Source organism: Eublepharis macularius, chromosome 3 (genome assembly GCF_028583425.1).
Source record: "Eublepharis macularius isolate TG4126 chromosome 3, MPM_Emac_v1.0, whole genome shotgun sequence".
Lineage (NCBI taxonomy): Eukaryota > Metazoa > Chordata > Lepidosauria > Squamata > Eublepharidae > Eublepharis > Eublepharis macularius.
Window position 1 is genome coordinate 90,783,878 of NC_072792.1, and position 16,539 is coordinate 90,800,416.

The 16,539-nt window shown below is 43.0% G+C and overlaps 1 protein-coding gene across 1 annotated transcript; it reads left to right on the forward strand.

Moving 5' to 3' along the window:
- Positions 1-5,372: 5,372 nt before the first annotated feature.
- LOC129326534 (putative gastrointestinal growth factor xP1) lies at positions 5,373-16,111 on the forward strand. Its single transcript, XM_054974746.1, has 3 exons — positions 5,373-5,510; positions 8,305-8,451; positions 15,935-16,111. Exons 1-3 carry the CDS (start codon positions 5,426-5,428, stop codon positions 15,943-15,945), a joined length of 243 nt encoding a protein of 80 aa, XP_054830721.1. The 5' UTR covers positions 5,373-5,425; the 3' UTR covers positions 15,946-16,111.
- The last annotated feature ends 428 nt before the right edge of the window (positions 16,112-16,539 follow it).

Below are 16,539 nucleotides of genomic sequence, written 5' to 3' on the forward strand. Positions count from 1 at the left end.
AGCTGAAGGAGTATGTAACGTTCCAGCAAAGACACGAGAAAACTGTGGCTACCCAGGCATTAGTGAAATAGAATGCAGTCAGAAGAACTGTTGCTTTGATTCAAATGTGATGGGTGTCCCCTGGTGTTTCAAACCTGATTTTCTCGATGGTTAGTATCCTTATCTGTGGTTTATTTCTGGGTTTCAGTGTCTCATTAATGTCCCTTGTCTGATTATATGAATTGAGTAGTTTGTAGCACGAGCCTAAAAAATTCTACAAATTATACCTTGGCACTCTGCAGGATTGCCCCCAATTTGCACTAGAGAATTTACAAGTCTTTCTGTTATGCAGTGACCTTGTGACATGGGACAAGTTAAAGGCCATATAAATAAAATCAGCATGTTTTTAGCTTATTTATGCAGTATCTCTGTTGTACAGAAGAAATTGAACGTGAGGTCCTGATTCCATATACTAGCAAAACTAGGGTTTCCAGGTCATAATGTGCAGAAGGGAACCATGTCTTTAAAAGTTCAGCTCCATGGCTGCTGCAGAGATATCTGCATCAACCCCACCTTAAAAGTCAAACAAGGAGAAGGAAACCAATAATGAAGAGAGGGCACCCAATTTGGTTTCCTTGTCCTTCTGGTCAGGCTGCCTGGTAATATGCTGGGACCAGGGCTCATTTTGAGGGGGAACGTGCCAGAACACAGTTCCGGCAGTTCCCCAAAGAGGTCACATGTCAGGTGGCCCCGCCCACCTGACTCTCGGCCATTTTGGGCCTGTTTCATCCTGGATTGGGACAAAACAGCCCGGATCGGGCCTCTGATGGGTGGTGGATCACTCTCCTGCTCAGCAGCGGCCTGATCCTAACCATTTTGGGCCCCTTTTCGGCCATTTTCAGCCCCTTTTTGCCATTTTGGGCCCAATTTCTGCCCTGAGTGGCCAGGATTGGGTCCAAAACAACCAGGATAGGTGATGTCAGGAGGTTGGCATATGCAAATCAGTTGTGCTAATGACACATTTCTGGTGATGTCAAGGGGTGAGGCATATGCTAATGAGATGTGCTAATGAGTTATGCTAGTAAGTTCCTCCAGCTGTTTTTCTACAAAATGATCCCTGGCTGGGACTCCTATCTTCTCTAAAAAGAATAGAGAAAAGCAGGTTTGGGGAAGAGTATACAGAGGACAGGGAAAGGTCAACTGCAGCATGATTAGACCATGATGTCACATGGATGTTCCCCCAAAGAAGAAAGCAGCCTTCATAGTAAATCTGGGCTTCTGGCAGTGTAATATGCAAAACGGGCCATTACCCACCAATCTTACTTTATCACAGAACACAGGATGCTCTTGTGCAAGTCTCTCATATTGTTCTAGGATTCTTTTACTGATGAACCCCATATTAACATTGTAGATATGTGAGCTTAAAAATTTCATTCTGAAACTAGATATGCTTAAAGCAGCAACCAGCCTCTCCCTCTAGCTCACCTTGTTATGATGGTTGTTGTGGGTTTTCCGGGCTGTATTGCCGTGGTCTTGGCATTGTAGTTCCTGACGTTTCGCCAGCAGCTGTGGCTGGCATCTTCACAGCTGCTGGCGAAACGTCAGGAACTACAATGCCAAGACCACGGCAATACAGCCCGGAAAACCCACAACAACCATCGTTCTCCGGCCGTGAAAGCCTTCGACAATACATCACCTTGTTATGTTTACTAAATAGAAAATACAATGTGCTTAGGGAGGGGCGAAGAGGAGACTTGGGGCTGCCATTTTTGGTGGCAGTTATAAATCTGCCACAGCCCCCCCTTCTCTCTTTGACCTTAGGTTTCAATTTCACATTATATTCATGATTACTACATAGTTTGAAATGGTGTCATTTGGGAAATTCTTTGGGGTGAAAAATGAAATTAATGTTACTGATAATTTTATTCTTTTTATTTCTTAATTCAGAGTGTGTGCTATAAAATGTTTTCCAGAAGCCTGATAGCTGCACCCAGAGAAACTTCTCTACATGAAGAAGCCGTTTACAAAGCATTTCATCACGATCCTTTGTTGCCTGACCACTGGGCACCAGCTGAAATCCTGCAAAATACTGAAGCTTATTAAACCACTTAAGCAAGGGATGTAAATTGCCACTTTGGGTTCCTTTTTCTACTGTTCAGCATTTTGCTCCTTGAAGCAATAAAAAGCAAAGAAAAACATGGTTGGCTTAATTTCTGCTTTTCATACTTCTTGGTCTTTTGACAGCTGTTTTCCTTTCTCAGGAAAGTTCTGTTTCAGATGTGTAATGGAAGCAGGTATATAACATATATGGAGAATTGCACTGTACACAAAGATAACAAAATGTTCTCCAGTTTGGTGAATTGCAATATATATATATTAAATATGTGGATAATTTATTGAATACATCTAGATGTTACTAGAAGAGGAGGTAGTTGTGTATTTCTTGCATTGTGCGGGGGGTTGGACTAGATGACCCTTGAGGTCCCTTCCAACCCTATGATTCTATGATTCTAGAAGGGAACAGTTTAAAAAATACAGAAGTAATTCTGCGCAGTGTGTAATTTGTTATATGCATTACATGGGATTGCTTCTGCAAAGGAAGGTGGGGGTAAGTAAATTTGAAGTGACTTTTCTGTTTCAAGGAAAGTGGTATCACTCAGCTATAAGGTATAATATCTTCATTACCCCCCCATTCATTCTGCTTCTGAATACTAATTACCTAGCTATAGTGGGACACCTTCCAGCCTGGGCTACCTGTTCTCCAATGCTCTTGACAGGCGCTGGGGGGGGGTTGGAAAGGGTTCTTGGGTATCATGCTGTCACATGACATCACTTCCAGAACAAAAATAAAAGTTTTTGCAGTTTAGCCTTAGAGTTTACAGTGAATCCTACAGCATCACTCTGATGTGATGATGACATCATTCCTGCTTTTGCACTGGAAGTGATGTCGTACATTGGTCTGGAACTGAAGATATTCTCCCCACATTCCAGTCATTAGCAGTATCCTCTTGTCAAGAATGTATGAATAATTTCAGGCTGCTCTTTCTGACCAGTGAGGAGAGCATCCTTGGGGTTGTAAAGACTTCCAGTTTCAACATGAACCTTCTCCCCTCCTGGATATTGAAATATATAGCTGATTGAAGGCCATTTTCCAAAAGCCATGAAAGAGGCAGTTATCAAGCCATTCTGGAAAAAATTGCCATGCTAAAGGAAGGATCAGACAATTAATTATACACAAGTTTAAAATTTACGTTTTGGGGGCAAGGTGATTGAGAGGGTGAAAGCAGAGCAACTCCAGGGGTACCTGAATCACATTTCTGCTACTGACTCATTTCAATTTGATTTAGGTCTGGTTTGGGGACAACTTTGGTCACAATGGGGGATGATCACCATCTACAAATGGATACAGTTTGTATCTGTTCTTACTGATCTGTATCATTCTTATTGATCTTTTAGATCTATCAGCAGTGTGATAGCAGCATCCATTCCATCTTCTTACACTGTCTGGAAACAAAACTGAGTATCCCAGAAACTGTGTTCCAGTGATTTTAGTTTTAATTATCTGATTGCAGTCAAAGAAACTGTACATGGTTGTGGCCCCCAGGGTTCTGTGCTGTTTGTGTCACACCACTGTCAGAGACCATCCAGAGGTCTGGGTTTCAGAAATATGCTGATGGCCATTGCTATCCTGAAAATGAATCCAGACAAAACAGAGATGATGCTGGCTGGAAAAGATGATGTGCTGGAAGGGATAAAACTTGCCTATTTTAGACAGTGTCAGGTTACATCTAGCTGATCATATGAAAAGTCTTAGGGTCCTTTTAGATCTGTCATTGTTTTTGAGTGCCACTGATGCCATGACAAGACTGCCTTTTCCCAGTTACATCTAAATCAGAATATGGCTTCTTTTGTAGACTCAGCTAATCTGACAATGCTAAGCCATGCTACTGTAAGCTTCTGGGTTCAGTTCAAAGTGCTCATGTCTACTTGTAAAACACCTCATGACTTGGGAACTGATACCTGAAGGACTGCATCCCTGGTATGAACCAGATTGTTCCCTCTCTTGCCTTATCCAGCAACTGACCGGAGGATGTGTACTAAGGGACATCTTTGTTGGCTTTTAGGTGGGTTTGTGAGACAATTTTATTCAGAAGACTTTTGCTAAAGTTGATTTGAAACAGAGTTTGTTTGATAGGGAAGCATTTCAGATTTGTAAATTTTTTGTCAGAAATGCTGCAGTTGTTATTCTTGTGTTGTTAAATTTCATATGGAAGAAACTTTGAGCTCCTGGAAAGGTGGAGTACAATTTTTAATAGATAAATAAAAGAGAAACAACTAAGACCAATTAATGAACAATGAATCATGGTAAATTATTTTCACACAGCCCCCAACTAAGAAATAATAAAATCCCAAGTAAACAAACATGACAGCACACCCATTCCAGAGCTCTCATAAGCAAATAGCAACTAAAATAGTAGGGCCTTCTCAAGAGAGGGGAAGGGGATGAAAACACACACACTTTTACAAAGGACAGGGTGAAAAGACCAAGTGCTGAAGACTAACCAAATTCAACATGAGGTGAAGAGTTAAGGGACAAAGTTCGTCGTGAGAAAAAATGAACAGAGCTCCTATTTGACTTAAGTGAACATTTTAACTGAGAAAAGCAGACTTCAGACATTGCTACAGTACAAATAAAAATTATAGCAGCATTACCAAAAAGAAAGAAATGTAGAACAGCGCTGAACAACTTAATTATTTGCTGTGTAACCTAACTGATATGAAAAGTGCCATCTTTGTCATGGACCTCAGTTGTGATGATCCAGATATCCATGTATGCACACTCAAGCAAACTTCTGTTTGCAGAGTGTGTAGCAGAGATAAATATCAAGAGGAATGTAAGAGGTGTGGTCATGGTGGTGGATGGGATTGCCTTCTTCTGAACTTTGTTCTAGTCACCTACACAAATAAAGCCCTCTCGATATTGTTATTCACAGGGTGACAGTATTGTTCTTTTTTATGGGCAGCAGAGTAGACACACACTAGTCTTTTTTGACTTGACAAAATAATTTGATGTTTCTTGTTTTCTTCCAAATTAATTTATAGGCAGCATGACTGACTACACATAGCTACACAGAATTAATTTAAGGTGGGTTGAATGATTCATGAGGGAAGAACGAGCCTATATTTGCTTAAAGAATCCTCCCACTAAGATTAATAGAGCCACCAACCATCTGTTGTGTGATAATGTATCTGGTATACAAACACATTTTAATCAAAATCAAAACAAAGGTGGAGTCAGGAGGACACAAAGATATCCCTTCCAAGTTAAATATTATCTGGGAAAACCTGAATAAACAGTTGAGTATAAAAATTATTAGAAGCAAATCTTCTTCATAGAGCTCACATTTTTAAAACAAAGTTTCAGGACAGATAGCTGCAAGTTGCCATGGAGCACAAGAGGTTCTTGTTATGGGCTGTTGTCCTGATTTTAGGCCTCAGCAGCAGCCTGACAAATGGAAATACCATACTATGTGAGTGGAAATATTTCATTCTTCTTGACTAATACGAAACCAATTTAATAAGTTTCACTTTGTATATTATGCAACAGCTGTGTTTGGCATGGTTGCACCAGTTTTACACCGGTATTTGTTGAGGGAAATTGTGGAAAGGAGACAAAATTTTCTCAGTATGAAGATATTACATGCAGCTTGTTGGCACATGTCCCGCACATCCCCAGGTTTCTGGAAATGTGTATCATTGTTCATATGTTTTGACCTTTGGTTACATGTATGGTATCAAAGTTTGTGGCTCTTAACTCTTATCTGCCTGATTGGTGGAGAGGGACAACAGGGAGGGGGACTCATCAGTCTCCACTCTCAATGCCAAACACTTAATAGGCATTGGGATTATACAGTGTAATTGGTGGGGCAGGCAGAAAAACTGTGTGCAAGGGGAAAAAATCTCCATCCAGCTAAAGATACATGCATTGAACCTTTAGTTTTCATAGATATCATAATGTATGAACTGGTTTTGATTTCCACAGAAAGCAAAGTTAAGTATTTGTGTGTTTTAACTCAATGATAGTATGGTTTGATCATACAAGCTTTTCCCCTGACAAAGAGGGAGAAAGGCAATGCTGGAGTTTGCGGGACCTGTGTAGGCAAAAGTCATGCAGGAAATCTGAAGTCAGGTAGAAAATTGGTTGAGATTAAGTGGAAAAACTGGTAGAATTTATTTATTTATTTACTAGATTTTTACCCTGCCTTTCTGCCCTGATATGGCCACCAATGCAGCTAATTAGTTAATTAGTTTAATTAGTTAATTAAAACATTGAGATTAATAGCTAATCTTAAAAAAACATTAAAACCAGCACACAAATATGTATGCAACCTGATATAATTTTACAGTACTTTCAAATATCTTGTAATTTATTTCCATCACAACCCAATTAATTCATTAAGCAAGAGGCAAAAAGGTGATTTGGTGGTAAGGATTACTGGAAAGCATGATGTAATAAGCTTCACATCTATAGTTGCTTAACACGCAACGGTTACTAGGGGGTGTTACAGATACCTCTACTGACTCTGTACTGATTATGTCAGCATCTGAGTCCAAAGGGATAAAAAAAAACCATTCATCAGTGCCTTTTAGGAAAACAAGTCTGAAAAGCTTTGCAAATTGTTGTAGATAAAGCAGGTATGACATGAAAGCAATGGCTTGCCTGATTTAAAAGGGAGGTACTCTGCTGACATAACATATGATGTACCTGGCATACTTTCAACCAATATCTTTTCCCTATGTAACTGAATAAAAGTGAGTTTCAAGTATAGTTTGAACATCAAGTTGGACCAGTTATGCATGAAAGCAGGCTTCTTCTCCTTGCTGCAAAGAGTGTGCATCTGGCTAAAAATGCACTGCATAACGAGGTGTGTAGCATTGTACACCAGTATATATAGGGTTAGGTCTAGCCAGCGATTTTTTTTGTTCAGTCTCAGCCAATTCCTCTGCTTATTACAGCTCCTATGTCAAATGGCTTTTGCCGATGCACGTCACATAGCATTTTTGGTGGTCAAAAGGGATCCCTTCCTCCTTTTTTTCAACAGTGGAAAAACTAATTGGATCTAACCCACAGAATAGAGCACAATCCCTACTCCCACTAGTTGCATACAACAACTTTGATGCACACTACTAGGGCAAGATGGCTAGAGAGTTGGAAGGCAGTACAAGGCTCTTTAACACAGTTCCTTACTATCCATACGTCCCTTCTAGGCCCTACCCTTTCAATCAGCCTTAGCAAATCCAGATGACAGTGTGTTGCACAGAATTCCTTCCCAACGCCAAATGTAGCAAGCAGTCAGACCCTTAGTAAGGGTGAAACCTATCTATTCAGGCATCTGAAGGGAAAGTGAACTCCTCCATATCCTCAAGTGGGTAGCTGTGCTGTCTGTAGTAGAAGAACAAGAACAGCAAGCTCCCTTTGAGAGTCATACCCTGGAAATCTAGTCAGTCTTTAAGGTGCTATTGGACCTAAATCTTGCACCTCCATATCTTGTTTCTACCCATGGTCATGCTTGCTATGTCTGATCAACAGCACGAAGGGAATTCAAGACCATGCAAAAAGAAATCTCCAGATAATCTCAACTGAAGCACAGATTACTACTGACACTTTAATAATGTGATTGCAGGGCATTCAGATTTTTTTTTTAATAAAAGTTCACTAAAGGAAACTATAACACAGAATGGCCTTTATTCGGAGAGAGTAAGTTCTGCTTTAATCCTACTCTCATTGAAAATAGTGAGGCTGAAGTCAGAGTAATTTTCTTTAGAGGGCCTGGCCAGCATCTCTACAGCATATGACACAAAAAATGGCTGGTGGTTGTGAAAATAGCTGGTGGCTGGAATTACAGTCAGGTTTTCATTTTCTTTTGATAGTTCACTGGTATTGCATGGGCTGGGTTTTCTAAGATTACTTTTTTACAGAAGTCTAGGATTGTTTAGCTTAGTCTTACTTGATCAGGATACACGACAGAAAAAAACTACCCTTGCCTCTCCATGATGCTTTGTACTGCATAATATACATTGCTCAAGTGCAAAAAGGACCAAAATGTGTCACACCACAGAATATTTTCCCGAGGATACCATTTACTGAAACCGGTTGCTAGAGAGCAATACTTTCTTCAGTAGCTGTTAGCTGGGAGGAGGAGACAGATATCCCCTTGCTTTGGTAGGATAAAGCATTCCAGTATTCTGCACAAAATTTTGAATATCAGACTCCACTCTTCACAAACATTTTAATAGTACATTAATTTGCACTGTCTTTAACAGCCTCGCAACAATGTGAAATACAACCCATTGCCAGAGTGAACTGTGGCTACGCAGGAATCAGTGCAGAAGAATGCAATAACAGAGGATGCTGTTTTGATTCAAGGATTACTGGTGTTATCTGGTGCTTCTTTCCTAAAAACGGTCCAGGTATCAATTTCACTGGTGCCCTCAATTTCTGAATGGCATCAGTTTTGATATTTTATCTCAGCACTCAGGACAATTACACAATGGGCTCATCTCTTCCTTCTGCCATGAGCAGTTCCCTGCTCATGGCAAAGAGATTCTGCAACTGGCTAGCCACAAACAGAATCTCCCACTTTGCAAACCCCTGCCAGCTCAGCACACACTACTGAGATTTACTGTATTTATTCTGTGCTTCTAATAGGCTTTGAACACTGAACTGTGGCTTCAGCTAGGTTTCAACACTGGGTGTTCTCAATCTCTACCCCTTGATTTGCATGTGATAGAATGCAGAGCTAGAGTTTCTACTCACACTAAGTCAGGCTTCTTATTGTTCATAAGTAGATATGGGCATGAACCGAAATACGAACCAAAGTTCATGATGAACTGGGATGGTTCATGTTTTGTGAATCGGCAGTTCATCAGAGCCCATTTCTGATGAACCGCCATGAATTTTAGGCTGGTTTCTTTGGTTCATTTTTTGGTTCGTCACTGCAGACAGCCTGGCGCCAGTCAATCAGTTTCCTAGGCAACAGGGGATGGACTTCCTGTAGACCTTCTACTGACCCAGAAGTGGCCTTCTGCTGGCCTGGAAGTGACCTTCTGCTGACCCAGAAGTGATGATTTGCTGACCTGGATGTGATGTTTTCATGAACCAAACGAACTGGTTCACGAATCAGGGTAGGTTTGTGAAAGTTCGTGGTTCATGAAATGTGACAAACCACAAACAGCACGGTTTGTTTAGTTTCTGGTTCCTGCCCATCTCCATTCATGGTATGCTAGGAAGGACAAGCCCACGGGGAACAATGAAACAATGCTTCACAAAGTGTTAAATTTTTAAAGTTTTAAAGTGCCAGTGCTATATAATTCAGACATTCATACGTATTTGTGCAACTCTTTTAGGAACAAGAATAAATACATCATACAAGAAGTGCATTCATGAATATTGCAACATGTCCGGGTGTAATAAAGTCAGTACAAATTCAAATCCTTGCATTGGTCTCTTTCTTTCTTTCTTGTGACCTTTCCATGCACAGAGCAAATGCAGAGGTGGGATGGATGTAAAATTCCTCCTCAGGCCCGATCTGGGGCCGGCTTAGAAACCACAGATTTCGTGTCCTCTTCTACGGGAGCACTGCCTCCGCTGCAATATTACAACATTACAGTTTACAGCGTCTTCACCACCCTTAAAAGGCTACAACGTAATGCATGGCTTTACTTACGTTACGTATGCTTGGAGATTCTCACATTACATCAACCGGATTGGGCGGCCGTCTATTCCAGGGCGCGCTCCACTAATGAGCAGCAAAGTTAAAAATACTCTCATCTATTGAGAATCCAATTAGCGGGTGACGTGTGTGTTAAAGCTATATTCCACCCTGATGCAAAATCCAACAGAGACAGCTTTCGAAAATACATAAATTTGTTGACAGTACAGAGTTATACCAGGAGGTGGCGCCATAGGACTTCTAATGTCCTCCCTTTACAAATAACAGTTTAGGGATAATTCATTGTTTAGCCCCTTTGGTTTAACCACGTTCAGTCTGAAAATCCAGAAGGATTCCCTGTGGAGGAGGAATGTTTGTTGAGATGTGTCCACCACTTCCAACACAGCTACTTGGAAATCATTATCCAAATGTTTATGTTCCTTAAAGTGCACTGTCAAAGGTGCTTCCTGTACATCATTCCGGATCATTGAAATATGTTCAAGGACTCTAACTTTCAGGGGTCTGGTGGTACACCCTACATATACTAACTGGCAGGGGCAGTTAGTATATGTAGGGTATACCACTGGTATAACTCTGTACTGTCAACAATTCTATGTATTTTGGAAAGCTTTCTCTGTTGGATTTTGCATCAGGGTGGAATATAGCTTTAACACACACGTCACCCGCTAATTGGATTCTCAATAGATGAGAGTATTTTTAGCTTTGCTACTCATTAGTGGGCCGCGCCCTGGAATAGACGGCCGCCCTATCCAGTTGATGTAATGTGAGAATCTCCAAGCATATGTAACGTAAGTAAAGCCATGCATTACGTTGTAGCCTTTTAAGGGTGGTGAAGACGCTGTAAACTGTAATGTTGTAATATTGCAGTGGAGGCAGTGCTCCCGTAGAAGAGGACACGAAATCTGTGGTTTCTAAGCCGGCCCCAGATCGGGCCTGAGGAGGATTTTTACATCCATCCCACCTCTGTGTTTGCTCTGTGCATGGAAAGGTCACAAGAAAGAAGGAAAGAGACCAATGCAAGGATTTGAATTTGTACTGACTTTATTACACCTGGACATGTTGCAATATTCATGAATGCACTTCTTGTATGATGTATTTATTCTTGTTCCTAAAAGAGTTGCACAAATACGTATGAATGTATGAATTATATAGCACTGGCACTTTAAAACTTTAAAAATTTAACACTTTGTGAAGCATTGTTTCATTGTTCCCCGTGGGCTTGTCCTTCCTAGCATACCAGGATGTAACAGGGTTTGCCACCCCTTCCTTTTTCATCTCCATTCATGAGCATGGGCTGCTACATCTGGAGGAACATCCTGTGAGGTGGGTGGGGCTGAGAGAGCTCCTAGAAGCTCTGACTGACCCAAGGTCACTTGGCTGGCTTCAAATGGAGAAGTGGGGAATCAAACCCAATCCTGCAGATTAGAGTCCCGCAGTCTTAACCCAGGGCTTTTTTTCTGCCGGAATGCTCAGGAACGGCGTTCCAGCACCTCTCTGCGGTGGCCATGCCACCTGCTCTCCAGCCAGAGATCAGTTCCCCTGGAGGCTGGAGCAAAGATAAGCCTGCTCCTGAGAGGGGGGGAAGTACACACATTGGCAGGGTGGGGAAACAGCCTGGAACAGGCTGCTGCTGAGCAGGGGAGCATTCACCTGCTTGGCCGCGCTCAATCCTTGCCATTTCAGGCCTGATCCTGGCCGCTTCTAGCCTGTTTTAGCACAGTTTGGGCCCAAAATGACCAGGATTGGGCTTGAAATGGCAAGGATTGGGCTGCTTTTGGGTGGGGGAGTGTTTTCCCGTGCAGCAGCAGCCCATTCCAGGCCAATTCAGGCCTGATCCTGGCCATTTCAGGCCCATTTTGGCCCAATTTCAGCCCTAAACAGCCAGGATTGGGCCTGAAACAGCCAGGATCAGGCCGCTGCCAGGCAGGGGAGTGCTTTCCCGTGTGGCTGCAGCCCATTTTATGCCATTTTGAGCCTGTTTTGGCCCAGTTTGGACCCAAAATGGCCAGGATCAGGCTGCTGCCAGGTGGGGGAGTGCTCTTCCATGCAGCAGCAGCCCATTCCAGGCCAATTTGGGCCCTATCCTGGCCATTTTGGGCCCATTTCAGCCCAATTTTGGCCCTAAACAGCCGGAATCGGGCCTGAAACAGCCAGGATTGGGCCACTGTCAGGTGCGGGAGTGCTGTCCCATGCGGCAGCAGCCCGTTTTAGGCCATTTTGAGCCTGTTTTGGCCCAGTTTGGACCCAAATGGCCAGAATTGGGCCACTGCCAGGCGGGGGAGTGTTCTCCCATGTGGCAGCAGCCTGTTCCAGGCTGTTTCAGGCCCATTTTGGCCCAATTTGGGCCCTAAATGGCCAGAATCAGACATAAAACAGACAGGATTGGGTCACTGCCGGGCGGGGGAGTGCTCCCCCATGCCACAGCGGCCTGTGCCAAGCCAATTCAGGCCCAATCTGGGCTGAATTTGGCCAGATCTCAGCCAAATTGGGCCCCTTGTGGAGCACAGGAACACTCCAAGGGCGGCCATGGTGCATCCCCGCAGTCACAGGAGTGTGTGTGGTCTGGAATGGATTGCTGCCACAAGGAAGAGTGCTCCCCTGCCTGGCAGAGGCCCGATCCTGGCCATTTTGTGCCCAATCCTGGCCTTTTGGGGCCCACTTTTGGCCCCAAAAGGCCAAGATCAGGCCCAAAATGGAGAGCACTCCCCTGCCTAGTGCATGTAGTGACAGGGGCACCACCTCCTCCCAGGACTTGCCCCAGGTGAGAGTTCCCCCACCTCTTTCCCCAGAAAAAAGCCCTCTTTTCCCCAGAAAAAATTATGACTACACCAAACTGGCTCTTATGGCAGTTCACTGAGCAAAAACAACAGTTAGGAAATTCATAGCGTGGATATAATAAGGAATGATAGCAGAAAATCTGAAACAAGCATAAAGTTGAGGATAGAAATGAAATCTTTTCTGAAACAAAGCGTAACTATTTACCATGGCATGTTTAGCAGTGTGGAGACTCCCTAATAGGAGCACATAAGTTAAATAAATGAATGAATAAATATCTATATCAGAGGACAGTTCCACGTGGTGTAGTTGTCGCTGTCCCTACCAAGGCATCTCTCTGAGCTATTCTTATATATCTATAATCTGGGTAGACAGCCCTCCTGAATCATTCAATTTTGCATAATTTGCAGAAAGCCAAGAGAGTGGAAGCTTTCCTGACCTCCTCAGACAGGCCGTTCCATAAGGTGGGGGCTACCACAAAGGAAGTGTATGTCTGGGCAGTTGTTGATTTTGCCCAGCTGCAGGGTGGTATCTGCTAAAGGCCCTGTCCAGATCAGCAAAGCTACCATGGTGGAATATAGTGGTACAGGTGGTTGCACAGATATGAGAGTCCAAGGCCATGATGGGCTTTGAATGTGATAGTGAATTGATCTTGAATTGAGCCTGGTAACTGACAAGAAGCTAGTGGAGTAACTGCAGAATAGAAGTGATATGCATGCTCTGTCTAGCTCCTGAAAGTAAATATGTTGCAGCATTTTGTATCAGTTGGAGTCTCCAAGTTGACTTTGAGGGGAGATCTCAGAGTGCGTTACAATATGAACATATTTGCATGAGCATATGTACCTTAACACATTAACTAATTATGTGCTGAAGAAAAAACTGCCTGTGGATGGGGGGGGGGGTGTCTTGCATGCTTGTAACCAATAAAGCCCCCACCCAGTGAAATGCCTGTCTTATCTCTGAGCACTATATTTCTGAGAAGTCCTACTTTAAACACTCTGTTTCCTGCTGTTTTTTAATTACGTGCCATCATAAGCAGCAGATGTAACTCTCTTTTCAGCGTTTAAAGACTTCACTTTCACTAAACTCCTGCTGACTTATCAGAGAGGAAAAGCCTTTAGTGGGAGCAATTCAGGGTGTACCCAAAAGAAACAAACTGGAAACTATCCCAACAGATAAACTTGAGCCTAGTTTCCTGCAGTTCTAAATGGGCTGTCTCTCCTGACTCAGCCAAAAATATAAAAACTTCTATAATGTGAGAGTCAAAGGGAGCTTTGGCTCTCGAAAGCTTATTCCCTGAAAATCTTGTTAGTCTCAAAGGTGCCACTGGACTCAAATTCTGCTACCAGCCCTCCATTTGCAAACTTGGGTTTCATAAAGGAAGAAAGGCAGGATGGAAAAACTAAGCTAGTGACCTTACAGCAATAAACAATAAACTGAATCATAGAATCATAGAGTTGGAAGGGCCTTACAGACGATCCAGTCTAACCCCCTGACCAATGTAGGTACAGCCTAAAGCATCCCCAACAAGTATTTGTCCAGTCGTTTCTTGACGAATACTAGTGTGGTGGAACCCACCACTAGGGGTGTGCACAAGGAAAAGATTTGAGTTTCATGCTTCGGGTTTTCCTGAAGAAGGAAAAGAATCTGAAATACCCCTAAACCCGAAGTGGCTTGCTGCTTAGGGCATTTCAGCCGCTTCGGAATGCTCCATGAAAATACAGAAGATCACAGCAGGAGCTGTCGGCTTTTTCACCTGATGGGAGGGGGGAAGAGGGAGCTCCTTCTTCCCTCATCCCATTGGGTGAAAAAGCCAGTCTGAAAACTTTAGAAGCTCAAAGCAGCACTGAAAAGCCTTGCTCTGAGCTTTGAAAAACTCTAAGCTGGCTATTTCACCCAATGGGAGGGAGTTCCCTCTGCCTCCCTCTCATTGGATGAAATAGCCAGCCTGGATACTTTCAAAGCTCAGAACATAGCTGAAAAACCCTGCTCTGAGCTTTGAAAAACTCCAAGCCAGCTATTTCATCCAATGGGAAGGAGGCAGAGGGAGCTCCCTCTCATTGGATGAGCTTTGAAAATATCCAGGCTGGCTATTTCATTCAATGGGAGGGAGGCAGAAGGAGCTCCCTCCCATTGGGTGAAATAGCCAGTTTGGACTTTTTCAAAGCTCAGAGCAGGGCTTTTCAGCACTGCTCTGAGCTTTGAAAGAGTATCCAGGCTGGCTATTTCATCCAATGAGAGGGAGACAGAGGGAGCTCCCTCCCATTGGGTGAAATAGCCGGCTTGGAGTTTTTCAAAGCTGAGAGCAGGGCTTTTCATCTAATGGGAGGGAGGCAGAGGGAGCTCCCCTCCCCTTGGGTGAAAAAGCCAAGGGTATTTCCCTTGCCATTGGATCAGCTGTTTGGCGGGGATTTCTCCACCAAACAGCTGATCCCGGTTTAAATGCCGCTTTCCCTGCTGCTTTGCAGGGACAAGGAAAGGGGCATTTAAATCCTTGACCCGAAGCTTCCTGAAGCAATACAAATTGCTTAGGAAAGCTTTGATTCGGGGTTTCCAAATCTAGCCCAGTGTGCTGAGCCTAATTCAGAAGCCCCCAATCTTTGCAAATTGGGTCCGATTCAGGTATTTTTCCCAAATTGGAAACCCGAATTGCACACCCCTATCCACCACATCCCTAGGCAGCAGATTCCACTGCTGGATTACTCTTAATGTGAAGAAGTTTTTTCTAATATCCAGCTGGTACCTTCCCTCCTGTAGTTTAAACCCATTTGTTTTGAGCCCTTTCCTCTGCTACCAACTGGAATAGTTCTATCCTCTAAGTGACAGCCTTTTAAATACTTAAAGAGAATAATCATGTCTCCTCTCAACCTCCTCTTCTCCAAATTGAACATCCCCAGGTCCCTCAGTCTTTCCTCCTAGGGCTTGGTCTCCAGGCCCTGATAATCTTGGTTGCTCTCCTCTGCCCCCAATTTGTCCACATCCTTTTTGAAGTGAGCCTCCAGAACTGGACACAATACTTCAGGTGGGGCCAGTATATAGTGGGATAACGACATCCTGGGATTTGGATGTTATGCCTTTGTTGATGCATGCCAAGATTTTGTTCACCTTTTTCATGGCTGCATCACACTGACTACTCATATTTAGCTTCCTGTCCACCTGTATCCCAGAATCATGTTCACACACACACTGCTACCCATATCATTTATAAAAATATTGAAAAGCACTGGGCCCAGGACAGAGCCTTGGGGCACTCCACTAGTGGACGCCTTCCTCCAATCAGATGTGATGCCATTGACAACTACTCTTTGGGTGCAGAATTGATTTCTATTGATTTCAGTTCCTATGCATACTCACGGAGGTTGGTAGAACTTACTTCATAGTAATTGTGCACGGCAATATTAACAAGCTGTACCACTAATACATTCTTAATCCTGTTTTGTTTTCAGAGTGCTTCTAAAATAAATGTGAATCCAGAATCTGCCTGTCTACCCTAATGGTTCCTCAAGAAGAAAAATACTGTTGATTTTTAACTGTGTACTGATATATGTTTTTCTGTTGATGATACTGCACATTGCTTTCAACAACATATACCTTCAGCAGCACTCTGGAATACTTTGAAGAATAAAAGGATAAAATAAATATTTATTGTAATTTTTTATTATGATCGTTGGAAAAAGTTAGGTACACTGCGTGGAAGGGGGTAAAAGGATACTGGCAGCCTTTCCCCACACACTAATAAAGATGTTATGTCTTTGGAATCTATAGCAGGATGTGGTAACTACAAGTCAATCTGGCAGTAACTGGGGCTTGGGAAGACTAGCTCCCTGTTAATGCCCCCAAACTCTCCCCCATTCATGGAGGTAATAGTTTTCCTGCTGTTTTACACCTGAAAGACTTCACAGTTCTGGGGGCATTGCTGCACAGCCATGGGTGTATATTGTTCAGGAACAACTGATAAGTTGATCATGCCAAATCAGCAACAGGAAAACAAAAGCAGGTGAAAATAATATAAATAATACTACTGTCCTTGCACTGCTCTAAGGCAGATCAT

Coding starts and splice junctions, on each gene's coding strand:
- LOC129326534 (XM_054974746.1), top strand. CDS start 5,426: ATGGAGCACAAGAGGTTCTTGTTATGGGCTGTTGTCCTGATTTTAGGC. Junction 5,511..8,304: donor AAATGGAAATACCATACTAT/GTGAGTGGAAAT, acceptor TGTCTTTAACAG/CCTCGCAACAATGTGAAATA.